The 19,934-nt window shown below is 35.9% G+C and overlaps 1 protein-coding gene across 1 annotated transcript in view; it reads left to right on the top strand.

Moving 5' to 3' along the window:
• LOC138705776 (trehalase-like) overlaps positions 1-19,934 on the top strand; it is a 71,494-nt gene that overhangs the window by 34,969 nt on the left and 16,591 nt on the right. The window contains exons 3-6 of the mRNA XM_069834411.1: positions 2,729-2,894; positions 6,749-6,986; positions 9,456-9,831; positions 14,362-14,495. Of these exons, the coding sequence (XP_069690512.1) occupies positions 2,729-2,894; positions 6,749-6,986; positions 9,456-9,831; positions 14,362-14,495 (914 nt within the window). The remainder of the gene's footprint in view (positions 1-2,728; positions 2,895-6,748; positions 6,987-9,455; positions 9,832-14,361; positions 14,496-19,934) is intronic.

Here is a 19,934-nt window from a genome sequence, read left to right as displayed (position 1 = left end):
AAATAACATGTTAAAACGGAAAACTGCCTAACGCGAAAACGGAATCATTTTTGGGCACCATTTAGGCAAAAAAAAAAAACCTAACTAAAACGGATAATTTTAAGCATAACTGTTGCTAAATTCTATCAAACCATTCTCAATTTTGCGATAATATTGTACGAAGCATGGCATAATTTTTTGTGTGATTGTACATGCAATAATCTGGAAGACTTTCGCTATTCTTTGTCAGGCGTTGGTGGTGAAGCTTCTGCAACTATCGCACTATTCTGTGTTTATTGTCAAGGACCCTGGCAGTTTACTGACCTCGTGTACAGTTACTTCTTGCAACCCTCTTGCATTTTCGTTCATTAATTTCAGTAAGTCAATACAGTGACAAAGGACAGTGCGAGTAGAATAAAACTGTGAATAATTGTAGTGTAGTGTCAATTCAGTTTCACATTTTCATGTATTTATTCAAAGTTTTGTGTTAATGTGTCAATACAATGTTAAATAACAGTGCGAATAAAGTAAAGTGTGCGATTTAATAAAAAAGCCTAGATGACCAGTTCTATCATGGAAGAGTGGCTTTATTCTTTTAATAGAGCAATGAAACGTCAAGGTCGTAAGGTCATACTGTTTTTAGACAATGCTACCTGCCATCCAAGGATTGATTTGTCTAACGTGAAGTTAATCCATTTTCCACCAAACATAACTTCAGTTACACAACCGATGGATCAGGGCGCAATTTACACTCTGAATTGATGCAGGACCCGAAGGAAATCCTACAATGTTCCCTTCAAAAAAAGTCGCGGGAATGCACTTTAAAAGAAATGTGGGGCCCAGGAAACTAGGGCGCAGAGAGAGGGAGAGAGAGAGAGACTGCGGTTACGTAAGTTAATCCTTAAATTGACAATGTGTCCTTAGGATACATCAGGTTAATAGGCTATAATATAGCATCTTCTATATATATAGTTTGAACTGGTAATGGAAATTACGGGAAAACGGCTGAACGGATTTTAATGAGTGACCCCTCATTTTCATGCCTGGCAACCAAAGTTTTTCGGAAAAATAGTAGTTTTCAGTGAAAGTCAATTTTCCTACATAATTTTCCTATTTTCCAAAATCCATCTGCTGTCAGTTTTGAGAACTAATTTTATTCAATCACGGCCGACTTGATTGAATTTCAGAACAAAACACACACTACAATAAATAATAGGCTATTACACGAAGGCCAAGACCTGCAGGATTGCCGACATATTTAGAGCTCAATTCAATTTGTTATTAAAAACTTATTCTGCATTGTATAATTTTCTGAGTACAGCTGTGTATTGGATATTCAAATCTACGAAACTTGAGGTGGTTTGACGACATTATTACCATTAGAAATTAAATATTATTATAGTTAATATCATGACGCATCTATTTTTTCATTAATTGTACATAATATTGATGCTATATTGATGATATGAAAGTGAAACGTTTTGTGGTTATGTAAGTAAATGTAGAGAATATCTTAATTTAAATCTTCATTTCTATAATTTACTGAGTGGCTGCTATATATAACTACAAAACTTAAGTAAGATAATAATATTGTTATTAAAAATCAACTATTTTTATACTTATTAACCCAGTGGGGTTGGGTCTTTTTCATATACTTAATGGCGGTGTAGTGTAGATATTGATATGTGTCATTGTCTTCAGTATTGGCTCGAGAGAGCGCAAAAATTACACTTCCTAAGGAAAGATGAAAAGGTATTAGCCTACTTACTGATAAAAGAAGAGGCCTAGAAAATTTTGTAGTCTCCAGATCATTTCAGCAAGATCTCTTAGTAGGATAAAATGGTTTTACGCTCTACATTTCAAGTTCTACATGCAGCAGCTATACGAAAAGCTATTGTTCGAGAGCTTAGCAAACCTGACAGTTTTTTTAACTTTTGCCTACAATCCACAATGACCTGAAATAGCTACTGCTATCGTCCTGACATTGATACTTGCGTTTTCGCGTTGAAACTCAAAAACTGAAGTTGAATAGGCTCAAGAAAAAGTATTTGGCCTAAAATAATCCATTCAGAGGGAGTATGTTTCATTATTATGGAAGCAAATAACTATAAAAAAGAAGGGTATTCTTCATTGAAAATAAATCTGAAAAATTTTTATTTGAACGTCTAACGAACTTAGTTTGCAGCAGTATTTGCTGCACAAGCCACTAGTTTTATGTTATAATTTCAATAGACCAATAGAAAGAGAATTTGTAGGAAAATTAAAATTTCACAATACTGTAATATTGTACAACATATAAAAATATGGACTTCGCGATAGTTGTTTTCTTTACGGTCCGACAAGGTTTAATAAACTAGTATCAGAAATGAAGCTTTGTCAAGTTAAGGGTTAATAATTGTGAAACTAAAATTCACTTTGCATTTACTATAGTAACTTTTATTTCACATTATTTCTTCATTGTGTTCTTCCTATAGTGAGCATATTGGAGTAGTCTATTCTTATTTTTGCCAAAACTCAACCCTTTGTAAAACGAAACCTGTGAAAACGGAAACAAAAAATTCTGGAATGATCGCGTTTCGTTTTAGGAAGGTTTTACTGTATCAACATATTATTAGTCACGTCTATTAGACTAAACTGAATTGACTGGTTAATCATTACATATGCTTAAAAAATTAAAATTAAATTTAATATGAACTGCTGCGAATGATTGATCAGAATCAAAATTCTAACTACTAATCTCATGTTTCAGTCCTGTCTATTGCTACGGAGAATTGCTGAAGATGGTGCAAAATGCACACATCTACGAAGACGACAAAACATTCGTCGATAAGAAGCAGAAGTTTCATACTAATGAAACTCTACAGTATTTCGAGGACTTCATTGCACAAACTGGAGGAAATCCCTCGAGACTTCAGGTAATGAGACAGATGTACAGCAGTGGCAAAAAAAAAAAACCGGATCGACCCTTGTAGCTGATTTCAGAGACTCATTCACAGTGACAGCACGATAGACTGGTAACTAAGACTTTCGTGGTTCGAATCCTGCCTGGGAAGAAAACTTTTTTTTTTGTTCCTTATTCAAATTTATTCCCAATACTTTTCGATTGCAGCGATACTTTACTACTTAATTAACTTACTATTCCCAGAACATGAATTTTACCAGCTTATTTTCTAATTGCTTTCGAAATGGGTTACGTCAGCAGTCGAAACTACAACAATTTCAATAGATTACTCGCTATCTTGTGAATGGGGGCGTGGCATGCGCAATGGCTCATTTTGGGGACTTTGATTATTCCGTCTGTCCGGTTTTTTTTGTCACTACTGTACTTTCTCCATCTTTCTATACAGCGCATTATGTTAGCTGAATTTGTCGGAAAATAAACACAATTTATATTAAATTTAAGCTCTTTATTCAGTTATATTATATTGTATTTTACTTATTTTAACATTCAATAATTATCTTCTTCCAACAAAAACTAATTATGAATATTTTACAATCTAATGTGTGTTTCTTGTGATACTTTTAACACTATTATTAGTAATTTCTGTTTTGCGTGAAATTTCGTTAAAATATTCTATTTGACATTCAAATATTTTCTATTTGGAAACAGAAAAATTAGACTCTCCACAGTCAAATATTTATATGGCTATTATTATTATTATTATTATTATTATTATTATTATTATTATTATTATTATTATTATCATCATCATTATCATCATCATCATATTCGCAGTATCATCATCTTTAGGAAATGAGTTTCCTGCCTCTGTTGTATCACGAGATAGGCATTAAAATTTAATGGAATTTCCTTAATGTAAATCAATCTCAATTCTTCAGAGAATACAGAATTAATACCAGTCATACAATCCTATTTTCTTACTATTCAAGAAGAACTGCTACAGTCTTCTTGCTATGGAGTCAATGACTTCCGAAGACGTTATGTTGTCTTCGATCAATTAATTTTGAAGAATCGGGTAGGCTCAAAATATTTTTAAAATGAGCTGAGTGTAAAACAAAATTGAATATTAACCAGTTATTCCCTGTACTTGCAAGTACATAATTAAAGAAAAACATATGAATTTAATAATGTGATTATTATGCATACATTTACTGCATGTTCTTCTCGTTATACGATTTATTACTGTAAATAGGACTCATAAGAATAAGTTATGAGTGAGAGAAATATTGTGTTCTTATGTTTCATATTGACTATCATACTATAAATTATATAAAACACCAAGAAGAATCCATATGAAAAGCTGTCCACAGAAAAGTGGAATTCTTGGACTTTTTCTTCAACTTTACATTTACAGTGGAACCTCGATTTATTGTTCCTGGATGTATCATTTTCCCGGATCCATCATTCAAATTCGTTGGTCCCTGAACATATTCTATTTAAACTATGACTATAAAGCCCGCATCTATCGTACCTCGATTTATCGTTTTCCCGCATCTATTGGCCAGATTTTTTAGCCCTGAAGTGTGTAAATCCAGGATTGATCAGTTTTAAGAAATATCAACAAGCTTACAAATGTTTGTAGCAGTTGATGTCTTCAGAATGTTGTGCTGCAAGCTCCAATTGTGAAGTTTTATGGTTATTGGCCTGCTTACTCACAGACCTTCCTCACAGTTTGCCTGGCAAGACAATGTAGAAGGGTCCATGTGTCCTATCGATCGTTTTCTATTGTAAAACATTCCAGTCCGCGCTTCCACCAAGTTGTGTACGCAGTCTATCACACGTGTTCGATTCTCGACAGTTCGTATTTTTAACTTGGCAGTTTCTAATCTGATTTTCTCAAATATGGCATTTTCGTGTAAAAAAATTCGGACTTTAGAAGAATGACTTCATATCATAGAAGAGGTGGAGAAAAATACAACAGAGAAGAGGATTGACATAGCTAAGCGTCTTGGCCTGCCACCTTCAACTCTAAATTGCATAATGGCAAAGAAAATAGAAATCAGACAGCAGGCTGATAAGTGTGGTACAGCAGCCAAAAAGAGGAAGGCAAGCAAAGAGTCAACTTACAGCGAGCTCAAAAATGTCCTCTTTTCCTGGTATCAACAGGCACGAGCATCAGGCATTCCCATTGATGGGACCATCTTGAAGGAGAAATCTCTGAAAATAGCTGAAACAATCTGCATTGAACGGCTGGATCTCTTGTTTCAAACAATGCCATGGCTTGGTGTTTAAGAAACTGGCTGGGGAAAGTGCTGCTGTGGACACCAATGTTACGGATCTCTGGTTTCAAAGACTCCCGGAGCTGCTGGAAGAGTACGAGCCTCGGGACATCTATAATGCAGATGAAACAGGCCTCTTTTTCAACTGTCTTCCAGACCGTACGCTGGCACTTAAAGGAGAATCCTGGCACGGAGGCAAAAGTGCGAAGGAGCGACTGATTGTACTGCTGTGCACAAACTCTGATGGCTCAGACAAACAAGTTCCCATCGTTATTGGCAAGTCTGCAAAACCACGGTGTTTCAGAAACTTGAAGAAACTACCTGTGAAATACTATGCTAATTCCAAAGCATGGATGACATCGGATAAATTCTTTGGTGCAAGAGGCAAGAAAATCCTCCTTTTTATTGATAATTGTGCTGCGCATTCTCCAGACACATCCTCTTTGAAGAATGTGAAGGTGATGTTTTATCCCCCAAAGTGCACCAGTGTTGTACAGTCACTTGATTTAGGAGCTATAAAGAACTTCAAGCAGGCGTATAGGAAGCAGCTAGTGCAGAGGGCTTTATGTTTGATGGATGAAAGGAAAGAAGTAAAAATGAAGATAGACATACTACAGGCCATTCACTTTATTGTTTCGGGATGGCAACAAGTGACTCAGTTCACAATTCAGAACTGTTTCGTAAAATGTGGTTACGGGGACAGAAATGAAGAGTCAGACATGTCGGAAGTCAACAGAAATGATGAAGACGAAGACTGGACTCAGCTGGAGACAGGAACCACTGGTGTCGATTTCGACGCTTATGTGTCTGTGGACCAAGAACTCGCGACATGTGGTGTGCTGTCTGTGGAAGAAATGTGTGAGGAAGTGGCGAGTGGAAATTCCATGGAGGAGGGACAAGTCGACAGTGATGATAATGATGAAGTTGATCCCAAACCAGTGCTGAGTTTTCAAGAAGCACTAAGTGCGTTCGAGACCATGAGAGCGTTCATACATGCTCACGAGATCGCCGACAGAGACCAAGTGAACATTATTAATATTGAGAAGCTACTGTTTAGCTTAAAAAGTAAAGGTGCAAGTAAGCAAATGAAAATTAGTGACTTTTTTTAACAAGAAATGAAGTGAGTTAATAAAAAAATCATTCATGTACCACACATTCTTCAGTATATGAATACACGTGTGTACTATAAGTAAATTTGACTGCTTATATTCATTTTAGACAGGTTCCCGTATCAATCGTTTTCCCGTTTCCACCGTTTTTTTTTTCAGAAGTCCAGAACAAAATGATGAATCGAGGTTTCACTGTATACATCTTGATTACACAACTTTTAACACTGTATCACTTCGGAATATGTATGGTAAGACTTTCCTGTGTTAAATTTCAACGTCAAGCCAGAAAATAAAAAAAAAGACACAACAATAAATTAGCCACACTAAAGACACAACAGACGTTGAAATGTAACACAGTAAAGTCTTACCATACATATTGCGAAGTTTTCATTTATCTTAAGAAACATCGTAACTGCCTGCACTCAATAGATTAATTATTCATATGATCAACACATTTTGTGATTTTCCTAACTTTTCAGATAGAAGAATTTGTTAACAGCACGTTTGAAGATGGCAAAGAATTGCAACCCTATACTCCTGTGGACTGGACAGAAAACCCTGCTTTCCTTCAGAAGATATCGGATCCTGACCTCAGAAGTTGGGCTAAGGATCTAAACGAATTCTGGAAGAATCTTACGCGCATAATGCCTGAAACAGTTCATGAACATCAAGACCAGTATTCCATTATCTATGTATCTAACCCATTTGTCATTCCAGGTAAATTAATGAGAAATGTTATAAATCTGTGTTGTTTGAGTAAAAGGAGATGTCATAAAAATGAGTTTGGAGATAAATGAAAATTAAACTTCGGACCCTTATTGCAAATAATATTCTACGCAACACATAAATTGCTAGTATTCTTTTGATTTTTGCACACTTACTTGAATAATTTAACTTGTGTGTTATCTGGGCAACGAAATTCCATCTGCACAAAAAATGACTTATCTCCCTTTACCCGAACATCACAGAAATTTTGTATCAGCTAAACCTACAAATTTTATCAAAATTGAGATACTCATGAAAATAACTTTCAGTATTTGAAGTATAATTCACATTCTGAGGTCCCTGAGCACTTTCTGAGCCATCGGTGTAGCTCAAGCGGTACATGTTTTTCCCTTCCGATCTGGAACCACTCACAGGCATGAGTTTTATTCGCGCTTGGGCTGTTTATCTGATTGGTTTTCCGAAATTTTCCGTAACTGTAAGATGAATGTCAGGTAATCATATGGCGTATCTCTGGCCTCATTTTGCCAAATACCATCTCACTATCACCAATTCCGTCAACACTACATAATCTCGTAGTTGGTACAGTTCGTTAAATAATCGGCTAAAGATAATTCTAGCTATTTTCATCCTAATGCTTGAATGTCTTACATTATCTGTAATTCAAATCAAACATTTTTCAAACTTGACATTTAATATGACCATTAAGTTATATAGACATGCTTATTGTCCCATAAGCGTAGAGTTTACAAAGGTATGTTTACCGAAGACTGTAAGTTTTGTGGAATGATTACTTCCGATGCAAGAGATACCTCGAATTCAGTACATGATAAGAAATAATATGACTTTCCATGGAAAATCCAGTATAAAACCTAAAATAACAATAAAAATCTCATAAACCAAGTTACCATATCCAAATTTTAATGTGCTCTCCTAATTAGGAGATTAAGACGAAAACAAAGCAGACAATAAAATTCAATTATGTGAAATACATCACTACAGGATCTCTCAAAATTTAAGTGCTGATAGAAACAATTATTTTAATGTGTTGCAAGATTATGGCAGTGTCATCTTCTCTAGCCTGTTCGTATATGGAAGAGAAACGTGGATAATGTAAGGAAAATAAATGCAGAATAAAAGCGAACAAAATTGAATACTTGTACTTTAAAAGTCTTATAAAATATGAAGTAACTTATAAAAAAACAAAATAAAGCAGAAAAAAATTGAATGCCCTAAATAAATAACAAGGAATTACAGAAACGTATGAATACATACATACATGCATACATACATACATACATACATACATACATACATACATACATACATAAGTGTTCTGCTCAAGGACAGTTCTTTCACTGCAAAATCAGCATTCTCCAATCTTTCCTATTCTTTGCTTTCCTCTTAGTCTCCGCATATGATCCACTTATCATAATGTCGTCTATCATTTGATATCTTCCTCTACCATGAACTCTTCTCCCGTTCACCATTCCTTTCAGTGCATCCTTCAGTAGGCAATTTCTCCTCAGTCAATGACCTAACCAATTCCTTTTTCTCTTTCTGATGAGTTTCAGCATCATTGTTTCTTCACCCACTCTTCCCAACATAGCTTTATTTCTTATTTTGTCCGTCCATTTCACACGCTCCATTCTTCTCCATATCCACATTTCAAATGCTTCTATTCGCTTCTCTTCACTTCGTCGTAACGTTCATGTTTCTACCCCATACAGGACACACTCCATACAAAGCACTTCACTAGTCTCTTCCAGAGTCCGCAGAAGATACCCCTTTTTGTATTAAAAGCTTCCTTGGCCATTGCTATTCTCCTTTTGCCTTCCTGGCTGCAGCTCATGTTACTGCTTATAGTACATTCCAAGTATTTGAAACTGTCCACTTGGTCTACTGCCTTACTTATAATTCGCCAGCTTACCTTCTTTATTTTTTTTTTTGACAACCATGGTCTTCGTCTTGTTTGCATTTACCTTTATCTCATACTGCTCACAGCTGTCATTTAGCTCGAATAGTATATCCCTTAGTATCGTCTCTTCTTCTGCTAATAATGCCATATCATAAGCAAATCTTAAGTACTTTATTTTTCTTCCTCCTACTTTCACTTCCCATCTTTTTCCTCCTATTTTCACCCCTCCCATGTTCTATGGCCATGATAATCTTAATTAATAATGATAGTAATAATAATAATAATAATAATAATAATGATAATAATAATAATAATAATAATAGTAATAATAATAATGAAAACTATAGTAATGTAACTTTCTGCATTAGTCAAGTGTTCAGAGGAACAATCAGATGGTGTTGAATATTATACATACAAAGGTAGAGGTAGTTTTCATTATTATGATGATGATCGGCAATCGATAAAACAGTCTCTTAACTTCAGTGTACAATTTTATTTTCATGGCAAAATTTGCAATATTATAATTCTACTTTGACTTCCTTCAGGCGGCAGATTCAGAGAGTTCTACTACTGGGACACGTACTGGATCGTTCAGGGTTTACTACTTTCCGAGATGTATGACACAACACGAGGTATGCTGGAGAACTTTCTGTCCATGGTAGCGAGGTACGGGTTTGTGCCTAATGGAGGCCGCGTCTATTACTTGGAGAGATCGCAGCCTCCGCTGCTTATACCCATGGTGGATAGCTACTTCACTGCTACCAACAACGTCACCTTTCTTAAAAATAACATTCAACTCTTAGAAGCCGAGTTTCAATTCTGGATGGCGAACAGGACAGTAAATATTACGAAAAATGGCAAAGACTACACTCTGGCCAGATATTACGCAGTATCAGAAGGACCCCGTCCTGAATCTTACAGGTAGGTGGAAACATTTACTAAAAAAAACTTTTTATCAAATTCATCTGCTAGTCAGGCCGTATATAGCTTTTTATTTTTCTTCTTCTTCTCCACCACCCCTACTGCCACCACTATTAACTATCACTATCATCATTGTCAACTTTTCGGATTGTTCCGATATTCCAAATAAGCACTTTCGGCCTCCTTTAGTTGGTTGTAGTTTCGCGAAAGCCCAACTCTTGACAATAATTGAGTTCTCATCTCAACTTACTAAATAATTGATATCCATTTTAGAGGTATGCGCTTCTTTGTAGGGTAACGTTCCCTATATCGCACCACTTTAGCATTTATAATTTTTATTGAACAATACAGTTTTTATTTTCTCCATTCCTTTACAGAGATACATTCCCAGATGTAAAAAAAGAATCCTTGAATTTGATTTAATATTTTTGAATTAAAATGACATTTTCGAAACACTTGTCAGTGGTGTCATTTAGGCAACTAGTTTCCTAAATAGCACCTGCGGTTTCTTAAATCGCACCTCTTTAACTGCAGGCAACAGGATGAAGGAAAGCTTTTAATATTGAACATATTGAACAGTATTTAATATGAATAATGTAATAAATGCAAATTACAAGTTTATTGAAATTAATGAAAGACAGTAACGCATCTTCAAATGAAATTGAAAAAATAGAGCGTAAATTACTAACATTTAAACTTTCTGAATGCGTTTTTTATTGTTATACATTTGCCATGTGCTTCACCAGGCAGTTCAGACTGTAAACTGCGTCACCATTTCTCCACGATTATCTCGCAGCCACCTAAGAACTGCTTCATGATATAGCTGTGTGAAGTGATTTGAAGATAGCGACATCTAAAGGCTGGGCCTATGAGTATTATGACGAGGAAGCTGAAATAGGAGCACATCATTTTCCCGAGATAATCTAGCTTCTAAATTTTTGGAATGGGTCGTATAGGTGGACATACAGAAGCAGCACTTTTTTCTATGGCAGGTTTAAGTGGCAAATAAAATGTTTGAGCTATTCGACAAATAGTTCACTGTTGATGTAACCTAACTCAGAGCAAACAAATAACGATCCTGGAGGAGCACCAGATGATAATGAAGGATGCATTATTTGACGCTTAAAAATTATCACAGGTGGCACAAAATACCTGGTGCGCTTGTACAACACACATTTGTTGTATTAACGCCCTTTTCACAATTTGATATTGCACCCACCTGATGCATTCCTAGTTCAGTTAAAATTTTTGGGCCTTCTTTTGTACGGTTAGAATTGCTACAGTTGCTCATATCGCACCGGTGCGAATTAGGCACCTACAAAGTAGTGCGAATTGAGAAACTACGCCATAAGTTATTATTTCCTTCATTCTAGCCTATAATCACCACATGTTCGAAAATCCTACTAAGTTAAATGTTCTTTAATACCTCTTTAAACGAATAACATCTTAAGATTTTGGATTCCTTTGCATACAAATCCGTTATTTAGTTACAAAATGTTAGCTAAATATACATCCAGCTGAGCGATTATATTAGATACACTATCACCACGCTGCTAACACAAAGAAATGGCAGAAATCAAGTGACATGGTGGAAGTTCATATGGTAGATTGTAACAATACCACTAGATGCCATACTACTATAGTAATTTGTTTTAAACTAGCAGTGGTGCGATTTAGGAAGCGGTGCGATTTATGCTACTCTACTCTATTGTGCTGTTCTTTTGTTATTGAAAGTGATATTCAAAATAGGGTCCAATTAGCATTTTTTTTTTCGAAAATCACTTTTTTCCATTCAATTGTACAATAAGAGACATGATAATAATCGAGCGAATCGAGTTTTTTCTAAGTAACTAAGTAAACGAATGTCACCGATAAACGATTAGGTAAAACGCGGAAATTCTTCTTCAAGCAAGTAAAGCGATAGGTTTGGAAGTAAATCCCGAAAAGACTAAGTATATGATTATGTCTCGTGACTAAAATATTGTACGATATGGAACTATAAAAATTGGAGGTTTATCCTTCGAAGAGGTGGAAAAATTCAAATATCTTGGAACAACAGTAAAAAAATATAAATGACACTCGGGAGGAAATTAAACGCGGAATAAATATGGGAAATGCATGTTATTATTCGATTGAAAAGCTTTTGTCATCTAGTCTGCTGTCAGAAAATCTGAAAATTAGAATTTATAAAACAGTTATATTACCGGTTGTTCTGTATGGCTGTGAAACTTGGAATCTCACTTTGAGAGAGGGACAGAGATTAAGGGTGTTTGAGAATAAGGCTCTTAGGAAAATATTTGGGGCTAAGAGGGATGAAGTTACAGGAGAATGGAGAAAGTTACACAATGCAGACCTGCACGCATTGTATTCTTCACCTGACATAATTAGGAACATTAAATCCAGACGTCTGAGATGGGCAGGGCATGTAGCACGTATGGGAGAATCCAGAAATCCATATAGAGTGTTAGTTGGGAGGCCGGAGGGAAAAAGACCTTTGGGGAGACCGAGACGTAGATGAGAAGATAATAGTAAAATGCATTTGAGGGAGGTGGGATATGATGGTAAAGACTAGATTAATCTTGCTCAGGATAGGGACCAATAGCGGGCTTGTGTGAGGGCGGCAATGAACTTCCGGGTTCCTTGAAAGCCAGTAAGTAAGTAAACGAATGTCACACTGCGCATGCTCCGAACCGAAAGTCTTCAATCTTATGTTAACGAGATATTCGCTTTGCTTTTTTGTTTAAATATTACATATTATCTAAGCTGAGGAGGAATTAAAATTATACCTCTTATGAACCACAATACAGATCTTGAAATATTTTCGCCTGCTTAACAATTATGTCCCTCACTGTACTTCTTTAGAAGTTACAACTATAGAGGATTTCGTATTAAGAGAAAAGAATTGAGCGTTTTGGGCTATTCTACCAAACTACCACGTAGCTTCTACAATGTACTAGGCAAGGCCCATTAAACCAATGCTTTTTTCTTAACGTGAAATCATTTATAATCAGTAGAAAAAGGGCCCAGAATGAATATCCTGATTTGTCGAAGAAGGGCCCAGATATTGTTTTCGGGACCTCATTGTAACACCTCATTTCAGTTTGTAGAAGAACGACTCTGGCAGTTATAATTGGGTCCTTCTACTGCCAGCTTCTATTCATAAGAATGTTATTTCATTAATTTACTCGTAACTCAGTTACTTCACACTGTGGTACATTTTGTAGCTTACAGTTCGAGTTTTCTTAGCAGATATGTCGTCTCATCTGTTTCAATTTAATTTACTTAAAGTAATAGCTTAGAATGTGATTTCTTTTCAAATGATATTAATATTAAAGATTTCAATAGTAATTTTATCTCTAAAATAGCAGTATTGTGGAAGAAGTGGCCAGTCCTGTTATTTTCAAAATATAAGTTAAATCCTTTTCAAGCAGCCAAAGAAAGAATAAAATTATATCACTTCATCATGGAAGTGCTTTAAATATATGATGTTAAAGAATTGATTTTGTGTCAGTATTTGATACTGAGATAATCCGTTTTTTGTTCCCTTTTTTGCTGGTTGAGTGGAAATTGCTGGTTGAGTGGAAGAGAAGGCCTTACGGGCTTAACTCTGCCAGCTAAAATAAATTATTATTATTATTATTATTATTATTATTATTATTATTATTATTAATCGTCTCAATAGTAAATGTAATCCTGTCAAATCACAACTAAATACGATAGACACTGCGCTGATTGCGATTATTGCATAATATATGCGTGATTATGCGTGTATAATATTGTAGAAATGTTTATTTGTTGTAAAGAATGAAAAATAATTATACTGTAGCTTAAATTTTCATATCTAATAGTACATTATGCAACGAGCCTATAATGGGAGTGATTAAGACGCGAGTATGTTTATGAAACGAGCGCAAGCGAATTTCATAATTTTCATACGAGCGTTTTAATTACCGTTATAGGCAAGTTTCATACGACTTTTTATGCTCGACCATATTTCTAACTTGAAATTATTCATAAGTATTCATATTATTCTTATCTGACTGGGGAGCGGAAGTGACCTTGTGCAATATCTCGTAAATTGTGAGATATGCGCAGACGCGAAAGTATTGATTTTTTCCGAGGAACAAATGTCATTGACCTTGATATAATCTAGAGAGTAAAATGAACATTAATCTTGATATAACCTGGAAATTGATTTAGACATTTAAAAACGAGATGACAAATTGAAATTATTTGAATATTATTTACAATTAACGCTAATTATTATAGTAACAGAACATAAACTTCTGCGACAGTATTGGATTTTCAGCCTCCGTTACGTTTCGCTAGTTGTCTTTCGATTGCATATCCGAGAATAATCGATACTTGCGCTTTCATATTGCTACAATTATGCTTTCTGATTGGTGGAAAACCTGAACTTTAATGAATAGGTGTACTTTACTGAGGTCCATTAAAGGGCTGGTACCAGGTGTATAATTAATACACTTCGGCATGGTCGAGCATAAATTCTTTTTAATTTCTCTTTTGCAGCGATGACTACGAACACGCGCAGGAATTGCATACTGAAGAAGAGAAAAGACAATTTTATATAAATATAAAGTCTGCTGCTGAATCTGGCTGGGATTTCTCAAGCCGGTGGTACATCATGAACGGCAGGAACAGAGGTGAGCGGTAACGGCCTGATCTTCCAGGCGCAGCGCCGTCTGTGCACGTGTTGCCATGTTGTCGTGGCCTGCATGACGCACTACGGTTTTTTTTTGGTCGTTTATTTATACACGTTTTAACATCTATGGTCATATCGCGTGTTAAGATCTGTGGGTATACCAGTAGGCCGTTGTTATTATTGTTAAGTTCCCGTTTTCTATTGTGTGTTGTAGATGGCTTGTGTTGAAATAACTGATTTAGATTTTTATTAATGTTTACCCATTATGCAGTTCATCAGCAAATATCAACTTCAGTGGAAGGGTCATCTCGAACGAATGGATCGATGCAGAATTCCAAAAGCACTGTTTCATTACCATCCGGATGGCAAAAGATCTCTAGGCCGTCCGAAAAAGAGATGGACTGAAAATTCTAGTTTCAGACCGTAACAGGCCACTGAACTTAATACTTGTTAGGAAGACGACGATTAATGTTTATGATACTGGTGACTGAGGCAGTTATGAATGATGATATGTATCGGGCATTTGGGCATTTGTCTTTATGACTGAGAGAAACCATGCAAACCCCAGTCAGATTGGCCGGCCAGGAGGTTTGAACCCGGGACCTTCCGAATACGGGTCTCAAACGCTACCGTCCGGGCCAACCCGCTCGGTACTACGGCGTTAAGAAGTTTTATTGTTTTCGCTTGATGTGTGATGCTATGGCAATATCTCACGCGGAAGTGAATTGTTGTGAGAAGCATCTTCATTGATAACCATTGGAGATTGGCAAAGAAAATGTTATAAAATGCATAATAAGCATAGAAAAGAGCTATTCCCCTCCACTCTTCAGCCACTTGTAAGTAGCTTCAATGGAATCCAATAGACGGTACTTAATTTTTAGATTTATCAGTAAGATACCTAAACATTTAATATTTTGTGTTGAATTCTTTCATATTCTTTCTCTTAATGGGTTCCAATTTTATTCATTCATTCATTCATTCATTCATTCATTCATTCATTCATTCATTCATTCATTCATTCATTCATTTTATATTTGCTTATGAACATTATATAACATAAAAAAATCAAATCCAGATTATTTTTGAACACAGTTATAATACATTTCTGCCAGCGACCAGTGGGCTTCTTCAGTTCATCTTCAAAGAACGTCTTTCCTTGATTGTGCAACCACTTCCACACTTCTTTCATCAGCAGATCATTCGTTGTCCCCTGAGTTTTACTTCAGCGAGCCAAATAGGTGATATTCGCACAGAGATAAATAAGGCATATATGGAGGACATGACAGCATTTCCCAGCATGTTCGGTAATTGTATCTTGTGTGACTTTTGCGCAGTGAGGACGGCCGTTGTCATGAAGGAGGATGATAATTTTCGACAATTTTCCACGCCTTCTGAATGAACCTTATGTTTTCTTTCAAATTTACTTAAAAATACCCAACATTCATTGTTTGTTGATGTAAGATAAAATCTATCAATATTCTCCTTTCAGGTTAAGAAATCCGAAGTCATTACCTTTTCCTCAGATGATTTAACTTTGAAATTTTTTATGGCTGCATATCTGAATACGTTCGTTCCTTGTTAGCAATCTTGGTTTCGGGAGTGTACGGATCAATTCTATGCAGGCACTCCTGAAACTCTTGGTTTTGGCGGTAGAGACGTTGAAAACAAAGTTGAAGTTCTCTTGCTTCAGTTTCATTTCTGGGAACCCATCCTGTACACACTTTTGAAAACTTTAGGTGTTCGAAAATAATTTTTGTTTGGCACTACCAACTCTAATATTTTTTTTGGACAATTTACAGACACTCTTTGGTTTTCACGAATAAGTTTTTAAACGCATTGTGTGTTTTGTTGATTGATAGAAATCCCAGGAAATTGAGCATGAGACATGTTATAAGAAACAGTATGCCTATTTTAAAATAATTTGCACCATTCGAGTACTAGTCTACCGAACAATATGCACAGTTTTCGTAGAACTGTAGGCCTTTTGGTCCTAGAATTTTATAAATTTTAGCATAACCGATTCCTTTTGCCCTGAGAAATCTGAATATAATTCGTTATGCAACAGCATTTGAGGCACAGATACCTTAAGTGTTTGTTTTGTTTTACTAATTTTTTATGCATCTATAAAAGCAAGACGAACAATCTAAAAACAAATGTTTGCATATAAAACTTATCGAATATTATTCTAGTGCAGAAGAATAACAATTTATATAACGAAGATAACATAACTTATCGTTGTACTCGTACTTGTACATTTTACGCGTTTCACACGTTCATTTTCCTCAAATTTCATTCAAAAGAATACATAATTCGAGTCATTTACTAGGCGCCCAAGTAGGAAGGAAATTTTCGTTTTCTGAGCTGCATACGAAATTCTTTCCTTATAACCTGAAAAATAAGTCTGACATGTATGTAAATAATTTTGCAGAAATTCACATAATGTAGCCCAACGCAGGGTAAAAGTTGGCAAAACTGTGATACGACTAATATTGTGATAGTTCTTTTGAGAATTTATTACAATTTTACTGAGCGAGAGAAGGACCGGTTTTGTGCAGCAATTTGTCCACGAACATTCCCTTAATACGTTGACACAAAAAACCTATCTTCCTCTCACTCAATATAATTATAATAAAATCTAAAATATAACTGTCACAATATTAGTCGTATCACAGTATTAACAACCTTTACCCTACATTGTAATAAGTTCTAATGTAATTTTCCAGTTACTTACTTACTTACTTACTCACTCATGGCTTTTAGAGAGCCCGGAGTTTCATTGCCGCCCTCACGTAAGCCCGTCATCTGTCCCTATCCTGAGCAAAATTAATCCAATCTCTATCATAATATCTCACTTCCCTCAAATTCATTTTATATTATTTTCTCACCTACGTCTCGGTCTCCCCAAAGGTCTTTTTCACTCCGACCTCCCAATTAACACCTATATGCATTTCTGGATTTGCCATACGTGCTACAAGCCCTGCCCATCTCAAACGTATGGATTTAACGTTCCTAATTACGTCCGGTGAAGGATACAATGCGTGCAGTTCTGCGTTATGTAACTTTCTCCATTCTCCTGTAACCTCATCTCTCTTAGCCCCAAATATTTTCCTAAGCACCTTATTCTCAAACAGCCTTAACCTCTGTCCCTCTCTCAAAGTGAGAGTCTAAGTTTCACCAAAATCTATTTCAAGAATAATATAAATATTAATATAAGATACGCCCTATTGATCGCTTGCAATGAGATTCTAAGCGTATTCCTTTGTTTTTAAATACGGTAACTCAACAGTACTGCTGAATCACGTGGAAAAATTGTAATATTAATTGTTTTTGTGAACACTCGCAAAACAAAGGGACTTAGAACTAGCGAATGCCAATCAGACAGATAACCCCTCCTGTGTTCACTTCTTTGTATCTGTAAGTAATAATTAACTTCTTTAACAAGCTCCATTAAGGTTTGTTTGCCAGTTTATTCTTCACTGTACAAGAAATCACGAAGATAAACGCCTGATTTGATTTGGAAAACGTCGTTGTATTGTTGATTCTAAATAAACAAGGATTAATTTTTACGAGAAAAGGATTACATTTTATTGTGCACCATTCCTATATCAATTCATGCATAGATACTGAATATGAAAAAAAAAATGTTTCGGAATATGTATGATAAGACTTTCCTGTGTTAAAATTCAACGTACCTCGTTTACATGTTTCGACCTATTTATGGGTCATCTTCATATTCCGAAGTGATACAGTGTTAAAAGTTGTGTAATCAAGATGTATAAACAATGTCCTGTTTAGGAGAAATCGTTTTACACAGACACGTAATAACAAACACTAAATCTATTTTTTCGTGTCAGGGATGCTTTTACGAGAAAAGATTACATTTTATTGTGCATAATTCCTATATCAATTCATTCATAGGTGCTGAATATGAAAAAAAAGTCTTGTTTAGGAGAAATCGTTGCACACAGACACGTAATAACAAACACTAAACCTATTTTTTCGTGTCAGGGATGCTTTTACGAGAAAAGGATTACATTTTATTGTGCATCATTCCTATATCAATTCATTAATAGGTAAGTTACTGAATATGAAAAAAAAATGTCTTGTTTAGGAGAAATCGTTGTACACAGACACGTAATAACAAACACTAAACCTATTTTTTCGTGTCAGGGATGCTGAAAACACGAATTTCTTAAAAAATCTGGAAATTGACCTTTTGTATTATCATAGGTACTTTCTTTTCATATAGACTTGTTAACGGTTTTGTTTACTGATGTACCGGCCCGTGGGTCCTCGGCGAGGATGGGGTTGCGGCCGTCAGAATCAGTATCGTGCAGCAACAGCAACAACAGACTTACCGTTAAAATAGATGCTGAGAATGTCGATCCACTTGTCCTACACAAATGGAATTCGCGTAAAATATTCACTCTCTCCAGTTCTGGCTAGTTTCAAAATCGTTTTTACACCGATCCCGTGTTTTAAAATTAATTCCGTAACTTATTTATTGCCTGCATCGTCGACAGTCAAGTATTCGGAGATTTCGCAATAAAATTACTCCGTACTGGACAGGCAAACCGATTTACATTTATAATATGCCTTGCACATAAACACTCTTTCTTCTAGTCACATAGCGAGCCATTCTATGCGGCATCTTACACTTCACTGCACTCACAACAATCGTACAATTGCACAACAAGCATGTCCACACCTGTGGAGTAACGGTCAGCGCGTCTGGCTGCGAAACCAGGTGGCCCGGGTTCGAATCCCGGTCGGGGCAAGTTACCTGGTTGAGGTTTTTTCCGGGGTTTTCCCTCAACCCAATACGAGCAAATGCTGGCTAACTTTCGGTGTTGGACCCCGGACTCATTTCACCGGCATTATCACCTTCATCTCATTCAGACGCTAAATAACCTAGATGTTGATACAGCGTCGTAAAATAACCCAATAAAAAAACAACAAGCATAGGCGCGTTCAACGTGAAGGGAAATCAGGAAGCAGAGAGGACGGTAGAAGGGTAGAAGGTAGACTAACGCCGACCGGGTCACATGCCGTAGGTCGGTAGACCAAACCAGTAACAGCTCTGCATTTCGTACAATGAAAGTAAAAAGTATTTTTCTTATTTTGTCCTTCACAAATCCTATAGAATCTACCGGAAATTGACGAGAAATCGTCAGCTAACTAGGTTACGGCGGAGTTTAAATGTGTATATTGCATAAGTTATTCACCATTAGTATATTATATGATGGAATGATTGTTATCAGCTATAGTGAAAAAGAAAGTGATCATCTATTGTTTTCCTGTCTAACAACTCACTGAAGAAACTGAATAAAATAATGAAACAATTTGTCAGGACACCTGGCCTCAGAGATCGAAACCTATGCCTTCTACTGGGTGTTCATTTCAAAGTGTGTCATGACGTCACTGTTGTGAGTCAGCGATT

Source organism: Periplaneta americana, chromosome 9 (genome assembly GCF_040183065.1).
Source record: "Periplaneta americana isolate PAMFEO1 chromosome 9, P.americana_PAMFEO1_priV1, whole genome shotgun sequence".
NCBI classification, from domain to species: domain Eukaryota; kingdom Metazoa; phylum Arthropoda; class Insecta; order Blattodea; family Blattidae; genus Periplaneta; species Periplaneta americana.
The sequence above is the reverse complement of the archived record's forward strand: the minus strand, read 5'-3'. Positions and strand labels throughout refer to the sequence as shown.